This window comes from Entelurus aequoreus, linkage group LG13 (assembly GCF_033978785.1).
Source record: "Entelurus aequoreus isolate RoL-2023_Sb linkage group LG13, RoL_Eaeq_v1.1, whole genome shotgun sequence".
Lineage (NCBI taxonomy): Eukaryota > Metazoa > Chordata > Actinopteri > Syngnathiformes > Syngnathidae > Entelurus > Entelurus aequoreus.
The window spans coordinates 25,264,576-25,289,827 of record NC_084743.1 but is presented as its reverse complement, the minus strand read 5'-3'; the positions used below and the strand labels follow the sequence as shown (position 1 = coordinate 25,289,827).

Below are 25,252 nucleotides of genomic sequence, written 5' to 3'. Positions count from 1 at the left end.
ATAAACAGGTTTGTGGAGGAAGATGTTGTCAGCGCTGCCTGCAGGAGCAAAGGTCACCGCCTCTGTCCATGGTGCTGAGGACAGAGCATCATCAGACGGGGGCGTGGCAGTGCTGACGGCGAGACACAGCTGGCAGGTGATTAGATTTCACAGGTGGTACGTGTTAATCTAATCATCTGTTGTCTTTAACAGTAAGCGGCCGGGAGCAGGAGGAGAGAGAGGATACGGACGTGGCTGGAAAGTCACGTTCTGCAGGAGAAAGACTTTGTTAAAGCAATTGACAATTAAAACGTTGTTAAAACGGCACGCTTGGCTCCTGTGAAGTGTCTGTCAGTGGGACCGCTAGGAAGAGACTTCCACAGGGTTTTTATGCTCGGGCTATGAACATGTTTAATTAACAATGAATAATTCCTGCTTTGCGGAAATGTATTTATCACGGCCAGGCCTGGAACCAGTTAACAGCAATAAACAAGGGTTTAATGCAGTGGTCCCCAACCGGTTTTATGTATGCATTATTTTCACGGACCGCCTTCCTACATGTGGCAGATAAAAAAAGCAAAAAAAAATTGCCTTTGGCTACAATCTGGCACATTAACGGTTGATATGTCCATTAATGTGCATTAATGTACTATAACAAAGGAGTTGTATTATACATATATTAACAAGCTTATTGGTCTGTTTAGTGGGACAGGATAAAGTTAGTAGTTTATAAATTAATTACTGTTTCTGTGCGGCCCGGTAGCAAATGTGTCACGGACCGGTACTGGTCCCCGGACCGGTGGTTGGGGACCACTGGTTTAATGTATTACTCTTGGTGACCAGAAGTGCTTTTGGCTATGGGAGGCAAGCGCATAAAAAGACACAACCTACAAAAATGCAGTGCAATTATGTTTATAATGACATTAAGCAATAATATATTACCAATATTTTATAACGTAATAAAAATGTTGTATGTACTACAAATAATCATGAACAAAGACGACATCGTCAACCACAATTCAGTTCAATCCAATATGTTCAACAGTCATGTGGTTATATTCCAGATCATGTCCAAAGTATGTATTAGAAGACAAACAAAACAGGCTGATAGGTCCAAGGGGAAAGAAAGGTTTTTGATATCTCATACTGCAGAGAGGCCAATTCAAAACTGCTATATGTTGCTTTGGTATTAGTTGAAAAAGTTAACAAAACACAATAAAGGGGCAAAAACTATGGAAACATATATATATTTCGACGTTATATATTTAGGCTATGTCTACACTAAGCCGGATAACCCCTTAAACCACGGGTGGGCAATTAATTTTTACCGGGGGCCGCATGAGCAACCCGAGCACTGCTGGAGGGCCACATCGACAATATTTCAATTAAATTTTGCTCAATATTATTTTTGATATATACCGTAAGATAAATAATAATAATAATAATAATAATTAATAATAATAGTAATACTTCAACATAGTGTGTGTAACAGCATTCCATGACTAATATAAATAAATTAACATTAATAATAAATGACAGTAAAATAAGCACACGTATGACTGAGGAGTCATAGTGTAACTTTGTGTGGTGTTTGAGTTGTCTGACTTTTTGTGTGGCCATAAACGCACCAGTGGTTTAGTGCTATGCGTGTTGGTGACAGATGACAAGTTGGTTTTGGCCTGGTTTGTACGGCAGAAAATGACTAGTTTTTCGAGATAGGAGTGTTTTACTCATGTTTTTGGTGTGGTTATGTCCGAATATAAACAGTTTTGCTCAATAAAGTGATCGATATAATTCCTGGCCTCGAAGCATCTCGATAGACGTTACAATAATTGAACGGTGTTCAATTGAACGGTGTTGACGAACACCGTTAGGGCCGCTTGTTGTCACTGTCACTCAAAGTTGCATTGCAAAATTACATAGAATAAATATGTTTATTTTGTTTAGAATTCAGATGGGATTTGATTTGGTGCGCGGCATATATTTGCTGCGCGCAGCGGACGCTTGAGCAGTGCGCAATTGCGCAGGCATGCACCTTAGAGGGAACGTTGCTTGGCAGTCCATGTCTTGTTGGAAACACGGCATTCATCATCAACTTTTCTCTTTTTAGCGTCTCGGGTGCAAACCGTGCATCACTTGTCGCTGCATGTGCACCTTCACTCGCAGGTTACACACGGACACACGCCCATAAATAATACTTTTCAAAATAAAAGCAGCACAGTTGTATTGCGCGCACGACATAGATGTTTTTTCAACTTTATTTTGTAATTTGTGATTGCAGCTGTTCACATTCACTCACAATCACGCACACGCATACGTCCACACGGAAGTAATACAAATAACGATTTTCAAAACAAAAGCAGCACCGTTGTATTGCACACTCGACATAGATACTTTTTAAAATGTATTTTGTAATTTATAATTGGCCTCACGCGGGCCGGACAGGGACGCACAAAGGGCCGGATGCGGCCCGCGGGCCGCAGAATGCCCAGGTCTGCCTTAAACGAATGATTATTTAACCTAAGCTCCGTTTCAGCCACACTAAACCATTGTCTAAGGTCCCCCTACTCGGACAATTTTTTACATGGGTAAATGTGCCGTCTGTTTCTTGAATCTCCGGCTCTTAGCTTTGTATGGACTCATTGATCGTTAACAAACCGAGTTCGGAGAGGAAGTGACGCCAGAAACACCACGCCCCACGTGGCGTCAGAAAGAACGCGCCACAGCCATCTTCATAATAAAGCGGTTTCGTAACTCGGAGCTAACCATTGGAAATATGGAGGCGAGTCATCCAGACATGCCCGTGTTTCTCCTTCTTCTACATGTACAGACGTTTGTGGAAATCACACATGAATACCTTAAGAGAAAGTGATGGCAGCTATTTGGGATACAACACTTCTCAGATGGCAAGAAAACTTTCGAATGTCCAGGTCAGCTGTGATTCTATTTACCAAAAAGCTTTGTCCATTTGTCAGAGGGGAGACAACGAGAATGAGGGCTCCCGTGGAAGTGATAAAAAAGGTAGCGTGTGCTTTGTAGTACCTGCTGTTCTTAAGTTGCTGAATGCCAAATGGTTAGCGCGTGCGTGTCTATCATAATTTGCATATAAACACGCCCTTATTTCCCCAATATGCATACGTAAACACCCTTAATTCCATAATTTGCATAGGTAAACTCCCTTAATTACCCATATAAGGGCACAATTCCGGTAGAAAAGCCGAACATCAGACACACGGAGAAAACATAACAGATTACAGAAGAGACATTTGTATTATCCTGCGGGGGGAATACATAATGTCAAAACGTAAGTTTAAGAAAGGGGGGACTGCTGAGGTAGCCTAAAGCGTTCGAATAAATATTCGTCACTTCGGGCAAAACATGGTCGTGAAATATGCGCTCCCTCCCCAGGGCACGATCTGCAGTAACAGCAGTAGTAAGTGTGTGTGTGTGTGTGTGTGTGTGTGTGTGTGTATCTATTTATCTATCTATAATATTAATTTAACATTAGACAATAGAAGTAAGGGAACTTGTCACATTTAAGAACAAATAGGCCACCCTAAGAGCACTCGTAGATTGTGTTCTTACCTACGAACAAATCTCAGCTAAGAAAACATTGGTGAATACAAAAATCTCCTTAAAAACTTCGTAAGTGAGCCTAAGAACAACATTTGTTCTTAAGAACGGTTGCTGAATGGGGCCCATTGTCTTTGCATAATAGGGCACCTTTTAAATGTCGAAAAAATAATAATATGACCCATTTAAAGGCCTGCTGAAACCCACTACTACCGACCACGCAGTCTGATAGTTTATATATCAATGATGAAATCTTAACATTGCAACACATGCCGATACGGCCGGGTTAACTTATAAAGTGCAATTTTAAATTTCCCGCTAAACTTCCGGTTGAAAACGTCTATATATGATGACGTATGCGCGTGACGTCAATAGTTAAACGGAAGTATTCGGACACCATTGAATCCAATACAAAAAAGTTTTGTTTTCATCTCAAAATTCCACAGTATTGTGGACATCTGTGTTGGTGTATCTTTTGCAATTTGTTTAATGAACAATGAAGACTGCAAAGAAGAAAGCTGTAGGTGGGATCGGTGTATTAGCGGCTGGCCGTAGCAACACAACCAGGAGGACTTTGACTTGGATAGCAGACGCGCTAGCCGCCGCTAGCCGCCGCTAGCCGCCGCTAGCCGCCGACCGCACGGATGATCGGGTGAAGTCCTTCGTCCTTCCGTCGATCGCTGGAACGCAGGTGAGCACAGGTGTTGATGAGCAGATGAGGGCTGGCTGGCGTAGATGGAGCGCTAATGTTTTTATCATAGCTCTGTGAGGTCCCGTTGCAAAGTTAGCTTCAATGGCGTCGTTAGCAACAGCATTGTTAAGCTTCGCCAAGCTGGGAATTATTAACCGTGTATTTACATGTCCATGGTTTAATAGTATTGTTGATCTTCTGTCTATCCTTCCAGTCAGGGATTTATTTATTTTGTTTCTATCTGCATTTGAGCCCGATGCTATCACGTTAGCTCAGTAGCTAAAGAGCTTCGCCGATGTATTGTCGTGGAGATAAAAGTCACTGTGAATGTCCATTTCGCATTCTCCACTCTCATTTTCAAGAGGATATAGTATCCGAGGTGGGTTAAAATACAAATCCGTGATCCACAATAGAAAAAGGAGAAAGTGTGGAATCCAATGAACCCTTGTACCTAAGTTACGGTCAGAGCGAAAAAAGATAGGCCCTGCACTGCACTGTAGTCCTTCACTCTCACGTACCTCATCCACAAATATTTCATCCTCGCTCAAATTAATGGGGTAATCGTCGCTTTCTCGGTCCGAATCTCTCTCGCTGCATTGTAAACAATGGGAAAATGTGAGGAGTCCTTCCTCCGGTGACGTTACGCTACTTCCGGTATAGGCAAGGCTTTTTTTTTATCAGCGACCAAAAGTTGCGACCTTTATCGTCGATGTTCTCTACTAAATCCTTTCAGCAAATATATGGCAATATCGCGAAATGATCAAGTATGACACATAGAATGGATCTGCTATCCCCGTTTAAATAAAAACAATTCATTTCAGTAAGCCTTCAAGACCACAATTATAGATACTGAAATTAATCATGTCCCCTCCAGTTGTTGTGGCCCTAAAAAACACATAAAACGTTGATGCCACAGACCATCCCTAGCTAAATATTAACCGTCAAGGAAAAAAAACAGAAATGTGGCTTCGGTACACAGTCTAAGTATCAAAGTTAGTGAGTAAACAATTCAATTGAGTAAACAATACATACATCTTGTTGTTAAAGACAGTTGATAGTAGGCTTAATGGATTTAATCAATTAATGACATACAAATGTAAGGTCAAAAGCATGTGTGTGTGTGTGTGTGTGTGTGTGTGTCAGTCACCGTGACAGTGACCAAGAATTGTGTCGGTCACAGAGGCCACACTGACTTCCTGTCGCTGCATTCAAAGTGGTTCTCTGTTTGCTCAGAAGCATTTTAGCGTAGCCTCTCAGACTCGGACAATGCGCGCCTGTTGCAGTTGTGCTGTGTGTCTGAGCTCACTAGACAGGAAATAATTCTTACCATATCTATAATTTACATGGACGTAGCTAAAATAGGTCACCTAAGAAATAAATTTAAAAAAAGCCATGTGTGACAGTGCCGCTTGTCAGGATACGATTTGTGATGTCCCTGATTTCTCACTTCCTGTTGAACACAGTTTAATTGGTATTCACGTCAGAGCTTGTCTGGCGCTATTAAGGCACATGTTTTAATACAACCATCATGCACAAAAAGTTTGCATCTGATTTAAACCCCTCTTTTCCAAGGGTAGAATGATTACAAAACGTGCATCATTGATTATTTTTTTTAACAAAAATTGGGTTTAGGCTTTTCTCTAATTTGCACCGGCTATAATATATTCCACATAAACAGATTATTTGCTGGAAGCTCGAACACGTGCCGAAATAAAAGCCTAAAAGCAGGAGCCGTCTCCGGAAATTAATTCCAATTAAAATAAACTACCAATTATGCTAAAATGTTTGTTAAAATATCCAATTGCAGTCAGAATAATGAACATTTGTAAAACATGGTGGGGTCTTTCTCAACGCCATTACTCGCTGCTATCTCAGCCTTATTGACTAGCCGGTTAACTCAGTTTATTGTACAGAATGAAGGGGATTCATATGGCCCCGTTCGTCGCAGTTTACCTGACACATGAAGCGTGACAAATTTGGGGTGTGCACTATCATCTTTAGCCACCAAATGGCAGTAGAGCAGGGGTGTCCAAACTTTTTTCCACTGAGGGCCGCACACGGAAAAATTAAAGCATGCGGGGGCCATTTTGATATTTTTCATTTTCAAACCATAACAAAATATATGGATTTTTTTTTTTTTTTTTACCTTTAGGGCTCCCGGGGACCATAAAGGGTCTAAGTCATTAAAATGTAAAAAAAAAAAACCAAGTCTAATTGTTATATATACACTACCGTTCAAAAGTTTGGGGTCACTTTGAAATGTCCTTATTTTTGAAGGAAAAGCACTGTACTTTTCAATGAAGATAACTTTAAACTAGTCTTAACTTTAAAGAAATACACTCTATACATTGCTAATGTGGTAAATGACTATTCTACATGCAAAAGTTTGGTTTTTGGTGCAATATCTACATAGGTGTATAGAGGCCCATTTCCAGCAACTATCACTCCAGTGTTCTAATGGTACAATGTGTTTGCTCATTGGCTCAGAAGGCTAATTGATGATTAGAAAACCCTTGTGCAATCATGTTCACACAACTGAAAACAGTTTAGCTCGTTACAGAAGCTACACAACTGACCTTCCTTTGAGCAGATTGAGTTTCTGGAGCATCACATTTGTGGGGTCAATTAAACGCTCAAAATGGCCAGAAAAAGAGAACTTTCATCTGAAACTCGACAGTCTATTCTTGTTCTTAGAAATGAAGGCTATTCCACAAAATTGTTTGGGTGACCCCAAACTTTTGAACGGTAGTGTATATATATTTTTAACGCTTACAGTAAATCTCTACAGTATATCAACTTCAGGTTGAAATAAAGTTAAAAAAACCAAAAAGGTTTTATGCCTTTTCTGGCAAAGACAACTTTGTTTTTTTATAATAAAACTGAAATATGCAGTATTTCCCCCACTGCCCAAAACATTCAAAAAGCAATGTTTGATGTGAAATAATTAGAGCCTTAAAAAAGATCAATAATGCAGGACACCATTATTATTTTTGAGTAATCACAGTGAAAAGACAAATAAAATCCCATTAAATATATTTGGGACCCAAAAGGTTTGTATCAGAAAGTGATACATTTTTATTAGTTGTTTTTTTTTACTTTCAACACTTAAGTTACGAGATCAACTTCAGATATATCTGTCGCTTTTACGTTTGAACTATTATTTTGTTTGTTTTATGCTCTTTTGTCAAAGAAAGCATTGATGTTTTTGCATGACAACCACACAATATTTTCCACATAAAACATTTTAAAGTTAAATATTTGAAATAATTGGAGCCTTGAATAGGTCAATAATTCATTATAACATTGAGTTCTTTTTTTTTTAAGAAATGGCAAAAAAGAAAAAAAAAGAAAAAAAACAGCCTGCATGGCAGCTTTGTGTCAACATTGCAACTTTTTCTAGTCAGATTTCACCTCATTCCACTTTTTTAATGTTTTTTAAATGTTTGCAATAGCATTTCCAGAACGTGTGGCGGGCCGGTAAACTATTAGCTGCGGGCCGCAAATGGCCCCCGGGCCGCACTTTGGACACCCCTGCAGTAGAGTGTTGACTATCTTAGAATGCTTTTTATGGCAATTTCAACTTTGACTACAGCGTCAGTTGCTATGTAGAGTGGCGCTTTTCATTATGTTCAGCAGACTGCATGGCAAAATTATTAACCTCCGCCCCCCTCCTCCCTTCCTCTCATGCGAGATCCACCCAGGAATGGGGCCATACCAATCCCTTCTCTACTTTACATGTTAGATCTAACGAGACAGAAAGACGCCATTTAGAACGGACTAAAACCAATTTTAGAGTCCTCTTCAGTCTGTTGGATGAGGTGAATGCTTCACATTATTATTACATTATTTCATAAATATACTAAAAGTGGGAATATTTGGGTACCTCACGATTAGATCCGATTGCATTTCTTAAGGGTGATGATTCGATTTAGAATTGATTCTTGATTCTCGTGATATATTATTTGGCATGCGAATGACAATAAAACCTTTTCAAAACAGGTCACAGGTTATACAAGCTGACGTACAACCTATACGTGCAGTGTTGGCCAAAAAAACTTATTTTTAAGAATTAAATAAAATATTTATACATGTATTTACAAAAATCACAGAATGTTGTTGTGGAGGGGGGCGTGGTCTGCGGGCCTGCCGCGGAGCGGGGTGTGTAACAACCGGCCTCGAAGCCAGCGGCAGGTGAGTGGATTGCCCAGCTGGGGCTGGTTATCTAATCACCTGCCGCACTTATTAGCAGCAGCCGGACCGAGACACGTGGTTGGAGTTGGAGCGAGAGCGAGACACATTGCAGAGAGCAATGTGTTTACTAATTACAGACCGGTATCACTTCTGTCCCAATTCTCTAAGGTGCTTGAAAAAATATTTGTACAAAAATTAGACCATTTTATTGAAAAAAACAAGTTGTTGAGCGAGAGCCAGTATGGATTTCGTTCAAACAGATCTACTGCCTCTGCTGTGATGAACATAATTGAGGACATAACAACAGCCACCGATAGTAAGAAATACACAGTAGGGGTGTTTATAGACCTTAAGAAAGCGTTTGACACAATCGATCACTCTATCCTTTTATCCAAATTACATTCATACGGTGTGAGAGGAATAGTTTTAGATTGGTTAAATAGCTACTTGAATAACAGACAACAATATGTACAATATGCTGCTAATACATCTGAAAATATGAGTATTAAGTGTGGAATTCCACAAGGGTCTGTTCTGGGACCGAAACTATTTATTTTATACATAAATGATATCTGTGATGTGTCAAAATTACTCAATTTTGTATTATTTGCTGACGATACCAACTTTTACAGCTCTGGACATGACTTAAATGAATTACTAAAGAGTATGGAACAGGAAATGGTCAAACTCAAAAAATGGTTTGACGTTAACAAATTATCATTGAATTTGAAAAAAACTAAGTTCATGATTTTTAGTAAGAGAAAAAAGCCTGAAAATATTGTACTGTCAATAGCTGGAACAAGCATTGAAAAAGTCTCTGAGATTAGATTTTTGGGAGTGATTTTAGATGATAATATTAGTTGGAAATCGCATATCTCACATGTTAGAAAAAAGATGGCTAAAAGTATATTTATATTAAATAAGGTAAAAGATGTATTAGATTATAAAGCAATGCGTACACTGTATTGTGCACTTGTACTGCCTTATATCAATTATTGTGTGGAAATATGGGGTAGTACATATAAGAGTAACACAAAGCCACTGTACCTCCTTCAGAAGAGAGCGATCAGAATCATACACAAAACAGGTTATAGAGAGCACACAAATGGATTATTTATTAGCTCAGGACTTTACAAATTTTATGAACTAGTTGAGCAGCAGACATTATTGGTTATGTTCAGGGCTAGTAGTCAAGAGCTACCAACAAATCTACAAAAAAATTTCACTTTAATAGAAAAAGAAGGAAGAAGGAAAGGGCACTTTAAGCATCAGCTTGCACGAACAACATCAAAACAAATGTGTACATCAGTGGTGGGAGTAAAACTCTGGAACTCTCTCCATAATGAAATAAAGCAATGTAAAAACACATTTCAATTAAAAAAAGTCTTTAAAAACAGAACTATGATGTTATATGAGCACTGACAAAAGGGACGCAAAGGGAAAAATAAGGGGAAAAAAATAAAAATAAAAAATAAAAATAATAATAAACACACAAAAAAAAAACAACGCTTACATTATCCTACATGACTGTAGGTATTGTATAGTCTAGCTTTCCTTTCATTTTTTTTTTTTTTTTTTTTTTTTCTTTATCGACATGCACTATGGATCCTTGGTTGAATGATCACATTGTTCTTAGCTTTGTTTGGTTTGAATGATACCTTGTTATGATAGCCTTGTTCTATTCAGTTTTGTTTGGTTTGAATGATTACCTTATTCTTTTTCAGTTTGTTTGGTTTGGATGATTGCCTTGTTCTTTTTCAGTTTGTTTGGTTTGAGTGATTGCCTTATTTTTTCAGTTTTTGTTTTGTTTGTTTATTTTTTGTTCAACTTATCTTGCTTGTTTATTCTTTTCATTGATTGTTTGTTCTATTAATTTCTATGAGTGTGTGCACTGGGTAGGGGTACAAACTTGTAGTTTTTAGGCAACAATAACTTTTCTTGTCAACTGGGTCATACATGTCCTGTAGCCTTTTTTACTACTCTAGAGTCTACGCCCCTGGTGGGTGGGTGCGTGTGGGTGTGGGTGCCTGTGTGTGCATATGTGATGTATTGTTTTGTATTGATTTGTTGCATTGGATGTTCTAATGCACTACCGGCAAAGAGATACCAAGAAAATGTTTCTTTTGTGCGAAGGGGCAGGAAATATAAGATTTTCTTCATCCTGTTCCTTTTCGACATGGCTGTGTATTGAATGCAGTAAGGTATGTGAGATTGTTGAAATGTTGTTGAAATGTACACATCCAAGTACGAAATAAATAAATAATTGAAATTGAAATTGAAATTGAGCAGAGCGAGACACACGCTGGAGGGCAGAGCAGCAGGAGAGACTGAGACTGGAAAGTTGCAAGAACAGTGTGCTGTGTTGGCGCAGGTGCGCACAAATAAAAGACTTTGTTACACCAGACTACCGGGCTCACGAGAAGGTCTATTACGGTCAGGAGGACCCACAAGGGGGAAACATCACAGTTGTTAATATGATAAAAGGAAATATAGAGTAACCTCGACGCCAAACCAATTCCACTTTTACAAATACAATACCTATTAAAATACAATACCTAAAAAAAGGAAAACCAAAAATATTTTTTAAAAAACAGTATTGATAATAACAGTAATACAAATGTGTTTTTATTGTTTTAAATCCTAAAATTGATTCTTTTAAAAAAAAGGAAAAAAAGAAAAGAAAAACAAAATGAAAAAATTGGATATCGATTTGGAATCGGAATAAATAAAAATCTTAATTTAGATATGAATATTTTTTTCGAGCACCCCTAAAAACTACTGTACTATTGTATTGTTTTTAAATCAACATTTCTTATACAAATTTTTATTTTTATTTTTAAAAGGCATGTTGCATGTTCAATTATGGTGCTTAAGGAGGGCCAAGGACAGATTAAATTAATTTCAAATCCGGGCTGGTCTGTTTTAAGATACGAGTATTCTGAGTTACGTGCTACGCTAGAATCAAGTCCATCTGCTCAAACTCTTTCTCCTGTGAATGTATTGTATCATTTTTGTTAGCATGGTTTGTAGGACTGTGACCGTACACCATGTACACGGTTCTGTACGTACTGTACCTTAGCTTTAAAGTCGCAATTTTCTTCAGTTTAGTTACAGAAAGGGAATAAAATACAACTTTTTAAACTTTTAGATTAGAAGATTTAAAGTTATTCATAGAAAAAAAAAGCTTTTTACAGCACGACTGAGCATTGATGTTCAGGTTTAAAATACCAAATGTATGAAAAAAATGAACACAATCATCACCTTAGTACCGTTATACACTTCTTTACAACTGTATTGTGCATTAAGACCAAAACTACCAGGATTTTAAAGCCCAGCATGAAAGTAATCATGAATTACCTGTTTTGCGTAGTGGGAAGTCATCTTTTGAGTCGTACGTGCCCAACAATGGGTGCTGGTATGCTGACAAAGTTGCTTGGGGAGGCGAGCTTTGATCCAAAGAGCTGTGTTGTGTTTTCCTATAAAAAAAAAAGCAATAATAATAATAAGTTGCTAAACACTTGAAATAGTGGGAAAACAATCGATTCGAATTGCGATTCTCACTTTGTGCGATTCAGAATCGATTCTCATTTTTTAAAAATCGTTTTTATTTTTTATTTTTTATTTATTATTATTATTTTTTTAAATTAATCAATCCAACAAAACAATACACAGCAATACCATAACAATGCAATCCAATTCCAAAACCAAACCCGACCCAGCAACACTCAGAACTGCAATAAACAGAGCAATTGAGAGGAGACACAAACACGACACAGAACAAACCAAAAGTAGTGAAACAAAAATGAATATTATCAACAACAGTCTTAATATTAGTTACAATTTCAACATAGCAGTGATTAAAAATCCCTCATTAACATTATCATTAGACATTTATAAAATAAAATAAAAAAGAACAATAATAGTGTCACAGTGGCTTACACTTGCATCGCATCTCATAAGCTTGACAACACACTGTGTCCAATATTTTCACAAAGATAAAATAAGTCATATTTTTGGTTCATTTAATAGTTGAAACAAATTTACATTATTGCAATCAGTTGATAAAACATTGTCCTTTACAATTATAAAAGCTTTTTACAAAAATCTACTACTCTGCTTGCATGTCAGCAGACTGGGGTAGATCCTGCTGAAATCCTACGTATCGAATGAATAGAGAATCCTTTTGAATCGGGAAAAAAATCATTTTTGAATCGAATCGTGACCCCAAGAATCGATATTGAATCGAATCGTGGGACACCCAAAGATTCACAGCCCTAATATACATACATATATATTATAGTCGGGGTTTCTGTGGTTTATACATATTTAGGTATCAATCCGATACCAAGTAGTTACAGGATCATACATTGGTCATATTCAAAGTCCTCATGTGTCCAGGGACATATTTCCTGAGTTTATAAACATAATATAATTTTTTTGAAGATGTTGTGATGCTAAAAAATATCCATGTAATCATAGTAGTATCGACTAGATACGCTATTGTACGTGGTATCATGACAGTGGATGTTAGATGTAGATCCACCAATGGCGTTTGTTTATATTGTAGCGTCCCGGAAGAGTTAGTGATGCAAGGAATTCTTGGAATTTGTTCTGTAGTGTTTATGTTGTGTTGCGGTGCAAATATTCTTCCAAAACGTGTGTGTCGTTGTTGTTTAGTGTGGTTTCACTATATGGCACATGTTTATGACAGTGTTGGCATTGTTCATACTGCCACCCTTAGTGTGACATGTATGGCTGTTGACTAAGTATGGTTAAGCTTTGTTAATTATAGTCTATATCAGGGGTCACCAACCTTTTTGAAACCAAGAGCTACTTCTTGGGTAGTGATTAATGCGAAGGGCTACCATTTTGATACACACTTAAATAAATTGCCAGAAATAGCCAATTTGCTCAATTGTTTAGTGTGGTTTCACTATATGGCACATGTTTATGACAGTGTTGGCATTGTTCATACTGCCACCCTTAGTGTGACATGTATGGCTGTTGACTAAGTATGGTTAAGCTTTGTTAATTATAGTCTATATCAGGGGTCACCAACCTTTTTGAAACCAAGAGCTACTTCTTGGGTAGTGATTAATGCGAAGGGCTACCATTTTGATACACACTTAAATAAATTGCCAGAAATAGCCAATTTGCTCAATTTACCTTTAACTCTATGTTATTATTAATAATTAATGATATTTACACTTAATTGAACGGTTTAAAAGAGGAGAAAACACGAAAAAAAATGACAATTAAATTTTGAAACATAGTTTATCTTCAATTTCGAATCTTTAAAATTCAAAATTCAACCGAAAAAAAGAAGACAAAAACTTAAAAAAATAATTTATGGAACATCATTAGTAATTTTTCCTGATTAAGATTAATTTTAGAATTTTGATTACATGTTTTAAATAGGTTAAAATCCAATCTGCACTTTGTTAGAATATATAACAAATTGGACCAAGCTATATTTCTAAGAAAGACAAATCATTATTTCTTCTAGATTTTCCAGAACAAAAATTTTAAAATAAATTCAAAAGACTTGGAAACAAGATTTAAATTTGATTCTACAGATTTTCTAGATTTTCCAGAATAATTATTTTGAATTTTAATCATAATAAGTTTGAAGAAATATTTCACAAATATTCTTCGTCGAAAAAACAGAAGCTAAAATGAAGAATTAAATTACAATTTATTTATTATTCTTTACAATTAAAAAAATACATTTACTTGAACATTGATTTAAATTGTCAGGAAAGAAGAGGAAGGAATTTAAAAGGTAAAAAGGTATATGTGTTTAAAAATCCTAAAATTATTTTTAAGGTTGTATTTTTTCTCTAAATTTGTCTTTCTGAAAGTTATAAGAAGCAAAGTAAAAAAATTAATGAATTTATTTAAACAAGTGAAGACCAAGTCTTTAAAATATTTTCTTGGATTTTCAAATTCTATTTGAGTTTTGTCTCTCTTAGAATTAAAAATGTCGGGCAAAGCGAAACCAGATTGCTAGTAAATGAATAAAATTTAAAAAATAGAGGCAGCTCACTGGTAAGTGCTGCTATTTGAGCTATTTTTAGAACAGGCCGGCGGGCTACTCATCTGGTCCTTACGGGCTACCTGGTGCCCGCGGGCACCGCGTTGGTGACCCCTGGTCTATATGATTTGTGACCTTTTAATTTCGTAAAACCGACAAACTCGGCACAAAATCAACAACAACAAGATTGATTTTTCAAAAATTGTTTTAAGATTGAAAGTTGCCAACAATTCCACGTGGGTGCTCGGGCCCCGAAGCACCCACGGGATAAGCGCCTATGCCCCTGGTGTTCTTGGTCACTCGGAGCATTATGAAGAAGAATGTCGGTGGCACAGAGAAAGAGCTGAAATAGATGCATTATTCGCTCCTATTCACCAGCCAAGGAGGCGAACTTCCTCAGCGAAAGGTAGAAGAATAATTTGCATTATCTGAGAAGGGAAGGCATTGGAGCGTTGCGAAGAGAACTGGAGAGGAAAAGCGAGACAGATGAGAATTGTGGTAATAGCAGAGAAATGGTCTTCATTTGTCACCCGGGCTTTTGGATGTGTGTCCTTCCTTGCCAGATATGTTTTACAGCTAAGAGAAAAAATCTTTCAGAAATGGAAGAGAGGATCCATTGTTCTATTCCCTAAACGCATGAATTATGTTTGAAGAGAGTCAGCTGTCAATCACCAACAGAGAGATTCTCAGAGGCAATCAGCGAGGATTTTCCCAGAGGCAAATGTTGATGTGGAGAATTCACTGCACATACCAAGCACATCCGAGATGGAGGTGGGGTTCAAAACTGCAGGATGTGCCATGTTTGCAAAGTCATTCATCCCCGTGACTTTTATATTTAACATAATCCCTGTGGGGAAGCGGCATTGCCGGGATAATGACCATACGAGCAGGTCGACAGAAGCGGTTGTTGACATAACCAGACTCGGCGTGCACATTTGTTTGTGACTTTTGCCACAGACATACGGAGAATATGTGATGATAACATACACTATATTCCAAAAAGTATTTGGCCACCTGCCTTTACTCACATATGAACTTGAAGTGCCATGGAATTGTCCAAAATGTTTTGGTATCCTGGAGCATTCAAAGTTCCTTTCACTGGAACTAAGGGGCCAAGCCCAACTCCTGAAAAACCAACCCCACACCATAATTCCTCCTCCACCAAATGTCACACTCGGCACAATGCACTCCGAAACGTAGCGTTCTCCTGGCAACCTCCAAACCCAGACTGATCCATCAGATTGCGTGACTCATCAGTCCAGAGAACGCGTCTCCACTGCTCTAGAGTCCAGTGGTGACGTGCTTTACATTACACCACTGCATCCGACGCTTTGCATTGGACTTGGTGATGCATGGCTTAGATGCAGCTGCTCGGCCACGGAAACCCATTCCATGAAGCTCTCTGCGTACTGTGCGTGGGCTAATTGGAAGGTCACATGAAGTATGGAGCTCTGTAGCAACTGACTGTGCAGAAAGTCTTTGCACTATGCGCTTCAGCATCCGCTGACCCCTCTGTCAGTTTACGTGGCCTACCACTTGGTGGCTGAGTTGCTGTTGTTCCCAAACTCTTCACTTTTCTTATAATAAAAGTTGACTTTGGAATATTTAAGAGCAAGGAAATTTTACGACTGGATTTGTTGCACAGGTGGCATCTTATGACATTTCCACGCTGGAAATCACTGAGAGCGGCCCATTCTTTCACAAATGTTTGTAGAAACAGTCTCCATGCCTAAGTGCTTGATTTTATACACCGGGCCAAGTCATTAGGACACCTGATTCTCATCATTTGGATGGGTGGCCAAATACTTTTGGCAATGTAGTGTAGTTTAATAACATCAGTTTCCTTTATTTGCGCATATTCTTTATTTCATATTATATGAGATCGGTAGGTTGGAGTTCAAATCCCAGCCGAGTCATACCAAAGACTATACAAATGGGACCCATAACCTCCCTGCTTGGCACTCAGCAACAAAGGGTTGGAGTTGGGGGTTAAATCACCAAAAAATGATTCCCGGGCGCGGCGCCGCTGCTGCCCACTGCTCCCCAAGGGGATGGGACAAATGCAGAGGACAAATTTCACCACATCTAGTGTGTGTGTGACAATCATTTGTACTTTAATCTTTAATCTTTAATGTTTTGTTTATATCTAACACAAGTTGCTGAGCTAATTTATACTAAATAATAACTCTTTCTTCTGGTGGCTAACAGTCGGGGAAAAAAATCTAATAAAATGGGTGAGTTTTGTCTGGATAATCCGTGTTAACACTGTCATGCTTTTATTTTGAAGCCTACTTTGCACTGAACAGGAAGTCAGCTTGTATGGTTTAATGCTGTATAACTACACAGTAGTAGTGTTGCTGTTGTGATACGTTCATACCGCTTTGCGACGATAATAATTAACTTAACAGGGGTGGCATGGCGTAGTGGGTAGAGCGCCCGTGTCAGAAACCTGAGGGTTGCAGGTTCGCTCCCCGCCTCTTACCATGCCGTTGTGTCCTTGGGCAGGACACTTCACCCTTGCCCCCGGTGCCGCTCACGGTGAATGAATGTTGAATGAATGATAGGTGGTGGTCGGAGGGGCCGTAGGCGCAAATTGGCAGCCACGCTTCCGTCAGTCTACCCCAGGGCAGCTGTGGCTACGAAAGTAGCTTACCACCACCAGGTGTGAATGAATGATGGGTTTTTAACATGTAAAGCGACGTTGGGTACTTAGAAAAGCGCTATATAAATCCCAGGTATTATTATTATTATTATTATTATTATTATTAACAACAATACAACAACACATAAATAGGCCGATTGCTCATCAAAATGAACCTTAAGGGTCTTAAAATTTATGTCAACAAAATCGGTCGACCAAGTATGTGGAGTGGCCGACGCCGACTTAAGCGGGTACGTCGTCGTAATGATAATAACATGGCTGACCAAGGCTTGATGACTTGGTCGCAGGGCCGGCCCACGGCATAAACATTTAATGTGGTTGTTGAGGGCTACAACCTCTAGGGGGCCACATGATCATGGCCTGGACTTTTGTAAAGATTTTTTAAATTTTATTCAATTTCAAAAGAAAATGACCCCTGTGGAGCCCATCCAAATCCGAGACCTGGAGGTGGCAGTAGTGGGGCAGTACAAGTACCTGGGAGTCCATTTGAACAGCAGACTGGACTGGAAGGACAACAGCAAAGTTGTATACAAGAAGGGCATGAGCAGACTCTTTTCCTGAGGAAGCGTAGGTCCTTTAATGTGTGCAGCAAGCTGTTGGAGATCTTTTTTCAGTCTGTTGTGGCCAGTGCCCTGTACTTTGCAGTGGTTTGTTGTACTGTAGCACATTTGTTATATTTTGTTAGTTAACTTTTTTAATACAGTTCTGCATTTTGGTTCCTACCTGTTGTTTCTGTGTACCTAAATAGGGTACGGACAAGGATTGAAAAGAAAAAGGGGAGTGCCGTTAAGGACTATTTCAGCAAGACAATGCCAAGCCACGTGTTACAACAGCGTGGCGTCATAGTAAAAGAGTGCTGGTACTAGACTGGCCTGCCTGTAGTCCAGACCTGTCTCTCATTGAAAATGTGTGGCGCATTATGAAGCCTAAAATACCACAACGGAGACCCCCAGACTGTTGATCAACTTAAGCTGTACATCAAGCAAGAATGGGAAATAATTCCACCTGAAAAGCTTCAAAAATTGGTCTCCTCAGTTCCCAAACGTTTACTGAGTGTTGTTAAAAGGAAAGGCCATGTAACACAGTGGTAAAAATGCCCATGTGCCAACTGTTTTCCAATGTGTTGCTGCCATTAAATTCTAAGTTAATGATTATTTGCAAAAAGTTTGAACATTAAGTATCTTGTCTTTGCAGTCTATGCAATTGAATATAAGTCTAAAAGGATTTGCTAATCATTTTATTCTGTTTTTATTTACGAATTACACAACGTACCAACTTCACCGGTTTTGGATTTTGTATATTGATATCGTTTTATCGGCCCAGCCCTAGATGGGAGTGTACGAGGAAACTGGTTTACTGTCACATCATCTAGATATGTTAATCCCATCTTTAATAAAAAGTCAGAAACCCTAATGACATTTGTCCATATATCTTGGAGACATTACATGTCTGTTTGCATGTGTTTTAAAAAGCAACTTTCAACCAAATTAAGTAAGATTTCCAACAAAAATTAATGTTAGTGCTATTAAACATACTTTGTTTATGTGGGGATGTGACGTTAGGTTAAGGGTGGACTCGGAGCCCTTCAGGAGTCTAATAAAGACAATAAATAATACTAGAGACCAAATGGGGCCACAAACAAAATCTTGTTTAGGGCCACAAGAAAATATATAAAATATAAATATTGAGGGGCGACACTCACCCGTACCAGTAGCGTGGATCATTGGGCAGACAATGGTTTAGGGTTCGCTGAGCCAAGGCTTTCTTCTTGTTCAGGACAAATGCTTGAAGTCGCATCTTTACTTCTGTGCTGGCAACTGCGCCTGAGTCAAACATGGAAAGAAAAGGGACCGATGATGCTCAGTTCACATAGGAACCCACCAGGAAAGATGAGGTCACCTACCTAGGTTCCATTCTAGAGGCAAACCTTTCCTGTGACAAAATGGCAACCAAGGTATTCAAAAAGGTTAACCAACGAATGAGATTTCTCTACAGAATTTCCTCACTGGTCAACAAAAGCACCTTGAGGATTCTGGCGGGAACTCTCGTTCAACCCTTTTTCGATTATGCATGCACCTCCTGGTACCCTAGCACCTCCAAAACCCTCAAATCTAAACTCCAAACATCTCAGAACAAGCTAGTCAGGTTACTTCTAGACCTCCACCCCAGATCCCACCTCACTCCTACCCACTTCTCTAAAGTGGGCTGGCTCAAGGTGGAGGACAGAGTTAAACAACTTGCACTGAGCCTAGTCTATAAAATCCGCTACACCTCCCTGATACCGAAGTACATGTCAAACTACTTCCTTAACGTAAATGACCGCCATAACCACAACACCAGGGGGTGCTCCACTAACCATGTTAAACCCAGATTCCGAACTAACAAAGGTCTTAACTAATTCTCTTTCTATGCCACATCAATGTGGAATGCGCTCCCAACAGGTATAAAAGAAAGGGCATCTCTATCCTCCTTCAAAACCGCAATAAAAGTTCACCTCCAGGCAGCTACAACCCTAAACTAACACCCTCCCCGGATTGCTAATAATCAAATGTAAACAATCAAATGCAGATACTTTTTCTCTTTCTTATGCCTTCTGATCTCTCTCTCTCTCTCTCTCTCTCTCTCTATGTCCACTACTTGATGTCCATACCCCCCCCCCCACCCCCCACCCCCCACCCCCTCCACACCCCTGATTGTAAATAATGTCAATAATTCAATGTGATTATCTTGTGTGATGACTGTATTATGATGATAGTATATATGATAGTATATATCTGTATCATGAATCAATTTAAGTGGACCCCGACTTAAACAAGTTGAAAAACTTATTCGGGTGTTACCATGTAGTGGTCAATTGTACGGAATATGTACTTCACTGTGCAACCTACTAATAAAAGTCTCAATCAATCAATCAAATGGCTGAACGGGTCTTCATGAATGGTTCATCGGAAGCGTCTTTGGAAGCACTGAGAGCCTGATTTACTAACAGTGTATTTTTAGTTTTAGTTTTATTAAGCGTGTCTAAAAATGACCTGTCAAATGTGTGTATCAACATATTTGAACTGTCAGAAATTAAAATAATTAGACATGTCGTCTCTTCAGCAACATCCTTTTATAATTTATTAGCTGCATGCTGGGTGCCTTAAAGGGGAACTGCACTTTTTTTAAAAAAAAATGTTGCCCATCGTTCACAGTCATTATGAAATACATGATGATGTATGTATTCTTACTCGTTAATAAACGTAAACAAAAGTCTGCTTACAGCAGAATCAATGAGAGGTCCTCTTTTCCGCCCACAAAATCCAATAAAGAACACTTCAAAAAACGTCAACAATATGTCACGGTCCGGGCGCGTGTCAGTGCGCATTCCTCTGTGTGCCGCATAGACCAGACCAGCGGCAGCGAATAGCTGCAATAAATCTCCGGCAATCTGCACACCTGGAGCTGATGATCAGACCTGCCTTCAAAAGCCTGCACAACCTGCCATCCCTAGCCGGAATATAACCTTCTGTTGGCGTACCGTAAGCAGTCCTTAGCTCTTTGCTCTCCGGGTTCTTCCCCGAGCTTGATTTGTTGCCTTGTCATCTCCCTTGTACACCCGGGTGTTTTCCTTCTGTTGCCTTGGATTCGAGCTGTGCGTCTCGCTTCCTTGGACTGCCTCCCTTGATCCTCGACCCCCACTCTGGACACGGACCTCTTGACGCCTCTTGACGCCCCACGGACTTAACTTGGATCACGGACCCCTTTTTCCTATAGCCCCTTTGGATTTGTCTGCTTCCTCATCCAACAATTATGGTAATACTCAACAGCAAATTATTCATACACATAGTCTTCTACCATACACCCCTTTTGGATCTAGTTCACACACGCCATTCCTTTGTTGTTTTTTAAGTAAATTATATTGTTCATTATTATTATATTGTTTATATATACATATAATAAATACATAGAGCCATATTGCCCCCTTATGGTTCTGTGCTGTCACAACTCCCTCCTCCGACCATAACATAATACTCCTTTTACATTTTGTGACTTGAATATTAACCAAGTATTATTGTCATTAAAAGGGCTAACGCAGACAAACTATTTATAACGGTGCAGTGATCACAACCTTGCGTGCCAATGTCGTCAAACTTTATTGTCGATACTAAATAAATGCCTCTCACCTGGAAATTAAAAGGATGAGGGCGTATTCCGACAAGTTAGTACACTTTAACAGCCCATTTAGACCTGGCATGGGCGTAAATGACACGAAAAGACGCTAGGTTCCACCCCCCTTTTCTTCGCCAGGATTATGAGTCATTCTTCATCTAAACGGGAATGTATGAACATCCTAGCAGTTGGCATCCTAATGACAGCAGACATTGTACAGTAAGTGATATTTTATTATGTTTGCAGTTAGTAATAATAGTAGTAAAAAAAACAAAAAAACATTGATACGTTTTTGAAATTAATGCTCCACGTATGTTTAAAATGATCAAAATACGTACATATTAAATGTTATTATAAATGTGCCCTTTACTACATTACATATACAGGTATACTTATATCATGTAAAAAAAAAAACATAATGGAGGTGTTTGGATTTTTTTCCCAAGGGCTTTATAGGCACTATAGAGTGGCTTCCACAGGATCCATTGTAAGCGATAAGCTAAATAAAATAAAAAAGTGCAGTTCCCCTTAAAGGGACTGATTAAAACAAATTCAATTGATGTGTTTTGGTATCCTTTAGTGTTTTTTTTTAATGGAGTATGTTTTTTTCCAAGGAATATATATATATACATTTATAACATATTTCATATCATAAAAAACAGTGCAGCCTCTCTCCAGTGCACCTATAGCGATAAAAAATAAAACATAAAAGTTGTTTCAGTGTAGATGCACTGGACGACTACCTCAATTTTATAGTTTGCACACGCTGTTTAGCGCCTGGTACTAGTAAATCACGCCCTAAATGATACTTGTAGTTGTCATGGATTCCTTCTGACGATTAAAAACTTGCTGGATTCATTATTAAGAACTTATCAGCGACCATTCTCACAACACTTTCATGGGTCTTTATAAATACAGTTTTAAATGTGTTCAGATGTGTTAACTTCCTCTTCTCATTTATTGATTGGTCGAAGCTGTTTGAGCAATCTTCTTCCACCACAAGCCTATACTAGACTGCCACTCATACACATCTGAGGTCCCTCCCAAGATTTCTCGTTGTCCCCATTGTGTTGAGTTTTTTCTTGCCCTGATGTGGGATGTGTGCTTGTGCAGCCCTTTGAGACATGTGTGATTAGGGGCTATATAAGTAAACTTTGATTGATTGATTGATTGATTGATTGAAGTGCTGACACTTATGGTCAATTAAATGTTTTTTCCAAAGATGAAAAATACAGTTGGCTAATTCTAATTTGTGCCGGCAAGGCCGCAGGCGATCAGCAATCTGCGCACCTGGGACTGATGAAGGCGAGCAGTATAAAGACCAGCGGACCTGAAGATCCTGGGACGGAACGTACTTCTCTGTATTCAGAAAGCTATCGCGTATCCCCTCCCACACTCTCTCTCTGTGTCTTCCCAGTTCCCGTGTCTTATGTCCTTTGTGTTTCCCGCAGTGCTTTCCCTGTCTTCCGTGATCGAGCTGTGTGCCTCGACTTCCCTTTGGGTTCTGGACTGCCTCCCTCCATCCTCGACCCCCTGCTTGGACACGGACCTCTTACGCCCCGCTATAGCCCCCCCCCGTCCACCCCCCCACTTCCTGCCTGTCACACGGACACTCGAGCCTGCCTTTCCCCTCCGGAACTTCCGCCTCTCGCTCAACACTCCAGGTAACACACTCATTAATTCCTACACATAGTCTCACACCATACACCCCTTGGATTTTTGTCACACCCCATACCCGTGTTTAGATTATATTATGATTGTTTGATTATTATATATTGTACATATATAACTACGCCCTAGGGAGGTGTTTAGGGCACGTCCGACCGGTAGGAGGCCACGGGGAAGACCCAGGACACGTTGGGAAGACTATGTCTCCCGGCTGGCCTGGGAACGCCTCGAGCTGGACGAAGTGGCTGCGGAGAGGGAAGTCTGGGCTTACCTGCTTAGGCTGCTGCCCCCGCGACCGACCTCGGATAAGCGGAAGAAGATGGATGGATGGATAAATATGCCCTCTTGTGGTCTGTGCCGTCGACTCCCCTCGCAAACATAACACTTGCATGGTTTTGCTATCCAACTCTTCTTAGCTTTAAGTGGCTGAGGTGGAAGTGTGCCATAACCTTCATTCTTTTTCCTAATAAATGCACACCATCAACATTGAAATTACACTTTTAAAATGTATGCATTGATGAAAATAATATAAACAAACAAATCTCCGCTGTTCACCACCACACAGATTGTGGCACCTAAGCAGAACTGCTCTCATGCATGCTCTTTTGCAGAAACTATGGCCATGCATTTTAAGTTACAGGCACTGCGTGCCGTCTGGATTTTATACATTTTTATTTGTTGCACTCATTGAAAAATTAATTTAACAGACTAGAAATCAGATCTTTTTTCTAATCAAATTAATCTATTAGTCACCCTACTTCAGGCTTCTAAAAATCATACTTTTTTATATTAATAGTTTGTAGGATTTTCGGCACCGTTTATTTAGATGTTGCAAATAAGTCATGCACACTTTTGCTTTTAAGCTGTATATATTAAACTGAGTCTATTATTTCGACCATCACTATCACAGTCAACATTTAATAAATAATCCAATGCACGATATAATAACAATGTTAACACTATTCAAGATTCTGCAATTTTATTTTTCCACCATCTGAAATACAGAGTGATCATAAAAAAAAAAATATCCTTGAATTAATCTGTTCTTTTAGATTGTTCCCTTTCCGTGGTCGACTTTGTGCGTGAAATATTGGAATAATAGTCTTGCCAACATGTCTGTAGTGCAAGCATATTAGAGTACTTACGCTCCATCAAAAAGCAGACATTTTTATTTGGGTTAAAATCTTAATTCTAACATCCTTAAGAGGAATATGGTCAAGTAATTGACAACTTTGTGCGCTATATACAAGTTGAAGTTGAAGGTCAGAAAATTTCCTGGACATTTTTAGGATTTAATATTTTTTGGGATTCTATGGTTTTCTTTGGTTCACCCTGTACATGACATTATTTATTGTTTTCATAAAGAGTACCATGTTTTTTGTTGATCATTAATAATCAAAAACATTTTTAGAATAATTGTATCTAAGTTATCACAAAACTGTGTTACATTGAGTTCAGCTCGCCCGGCGAGAAGACAAAAGCTGTCTTTGAACCAACCGAGAAGAAGGCTTGTTAAACTCCACTGTGTAGGATGGGAAGCAACATGAAGGTGTTCTGTTTCTTTGATGTATTGTAATCAACAGAAATATTTTGTTTTGACCTGAGAACTACAAAGCGGAGAGGAAGCAGGACCAGACTCCCCTCCAGGCACCGCTTCTTTGAACTGTTTTACGACCTTTTCTTTGAGCTGTTCTGTAACCAAAGGCGATAGCTGTTTACGACCCCCGTCCCTTAGAAACAGCTGTTGGCATGTAATATGGGAAAGTCCAAATAAAAGAGGCGTACAATCTTTCGCCAGAGCGTGGTGAGACTGTAAAAAGAGTACAGTCCAGACGTCTCTCCTCAATTGAGCCAAATTTAATCATGTCTCTGTTTAATTCCTTGCTTCTTGTCTTGTTTAATAGATGTCATCAGTGTTTGAACCTGACAAACATTATTAACAAACAATAATTGTATAGTTTTACATGCAGAAAGCAATGTGAAATACATATGAATGATGTAGTCGAGGTTCCTGTGGTTTATTCGTTATACAGTGCTCAATACCGGGGTAGAGCGGAATATACGTTAGGCCAGGGGTCACCAACGCGGTGCCCGCGGGCACCAGGTAGCCCGTAAGGACCAGATGAGTAGCCCGCTGGCCTGTTCTAAAAATAGCTCAAATAGCAGCACTTACCAGTGAGCTGCCTCTATTTTTTAAATTGTATTTATTTACTAGCAAGCTGGTCTCGCTTTGTTCGACATTTTTAATTCTAAGAAGGACAAAACTCAAATAGAATTTGAAAATCCAAGAAAATATTTTAAA

The 25,252-nt window shown here is 39.0% G+C and overlaps 1 protein-coding gene across 5 annotated transcripts in view; it reads right to left on the bottom strand.

Annotated features, from left to right (window-relative positions):
• Window positions 1-25,252, bottom strand: part of hdac4 (histone deacetylase 4) — a 238,771-nt gene that overhangs the window by 165,622 nt on the left and 47,897 nt on the right. For 3 of the 5 annotated variants that reach the window (XM_062067611.1, XM_062067614.1, XM_062067613.1), the window contains exons 5-6: window positions 18,833-18,953; window positions 11,792-11,910 (exon numbers count right to left, since the gene is read on the bottom strand). In XM_062067611.1, coding sequence (XP_061923595.1) covers window positions 11,792-11,910; window positions 18,833-18,953 — 240 coding nt within the window. The remainder of the gene's footprint in view (window positions 1-11,791; window positions 11,911-18,832; window positions 18,954-25,252) is intronic. The other 2 variants (XM_062067612.1, XM_062067615.1) reach the window with 1 other exon arrangement.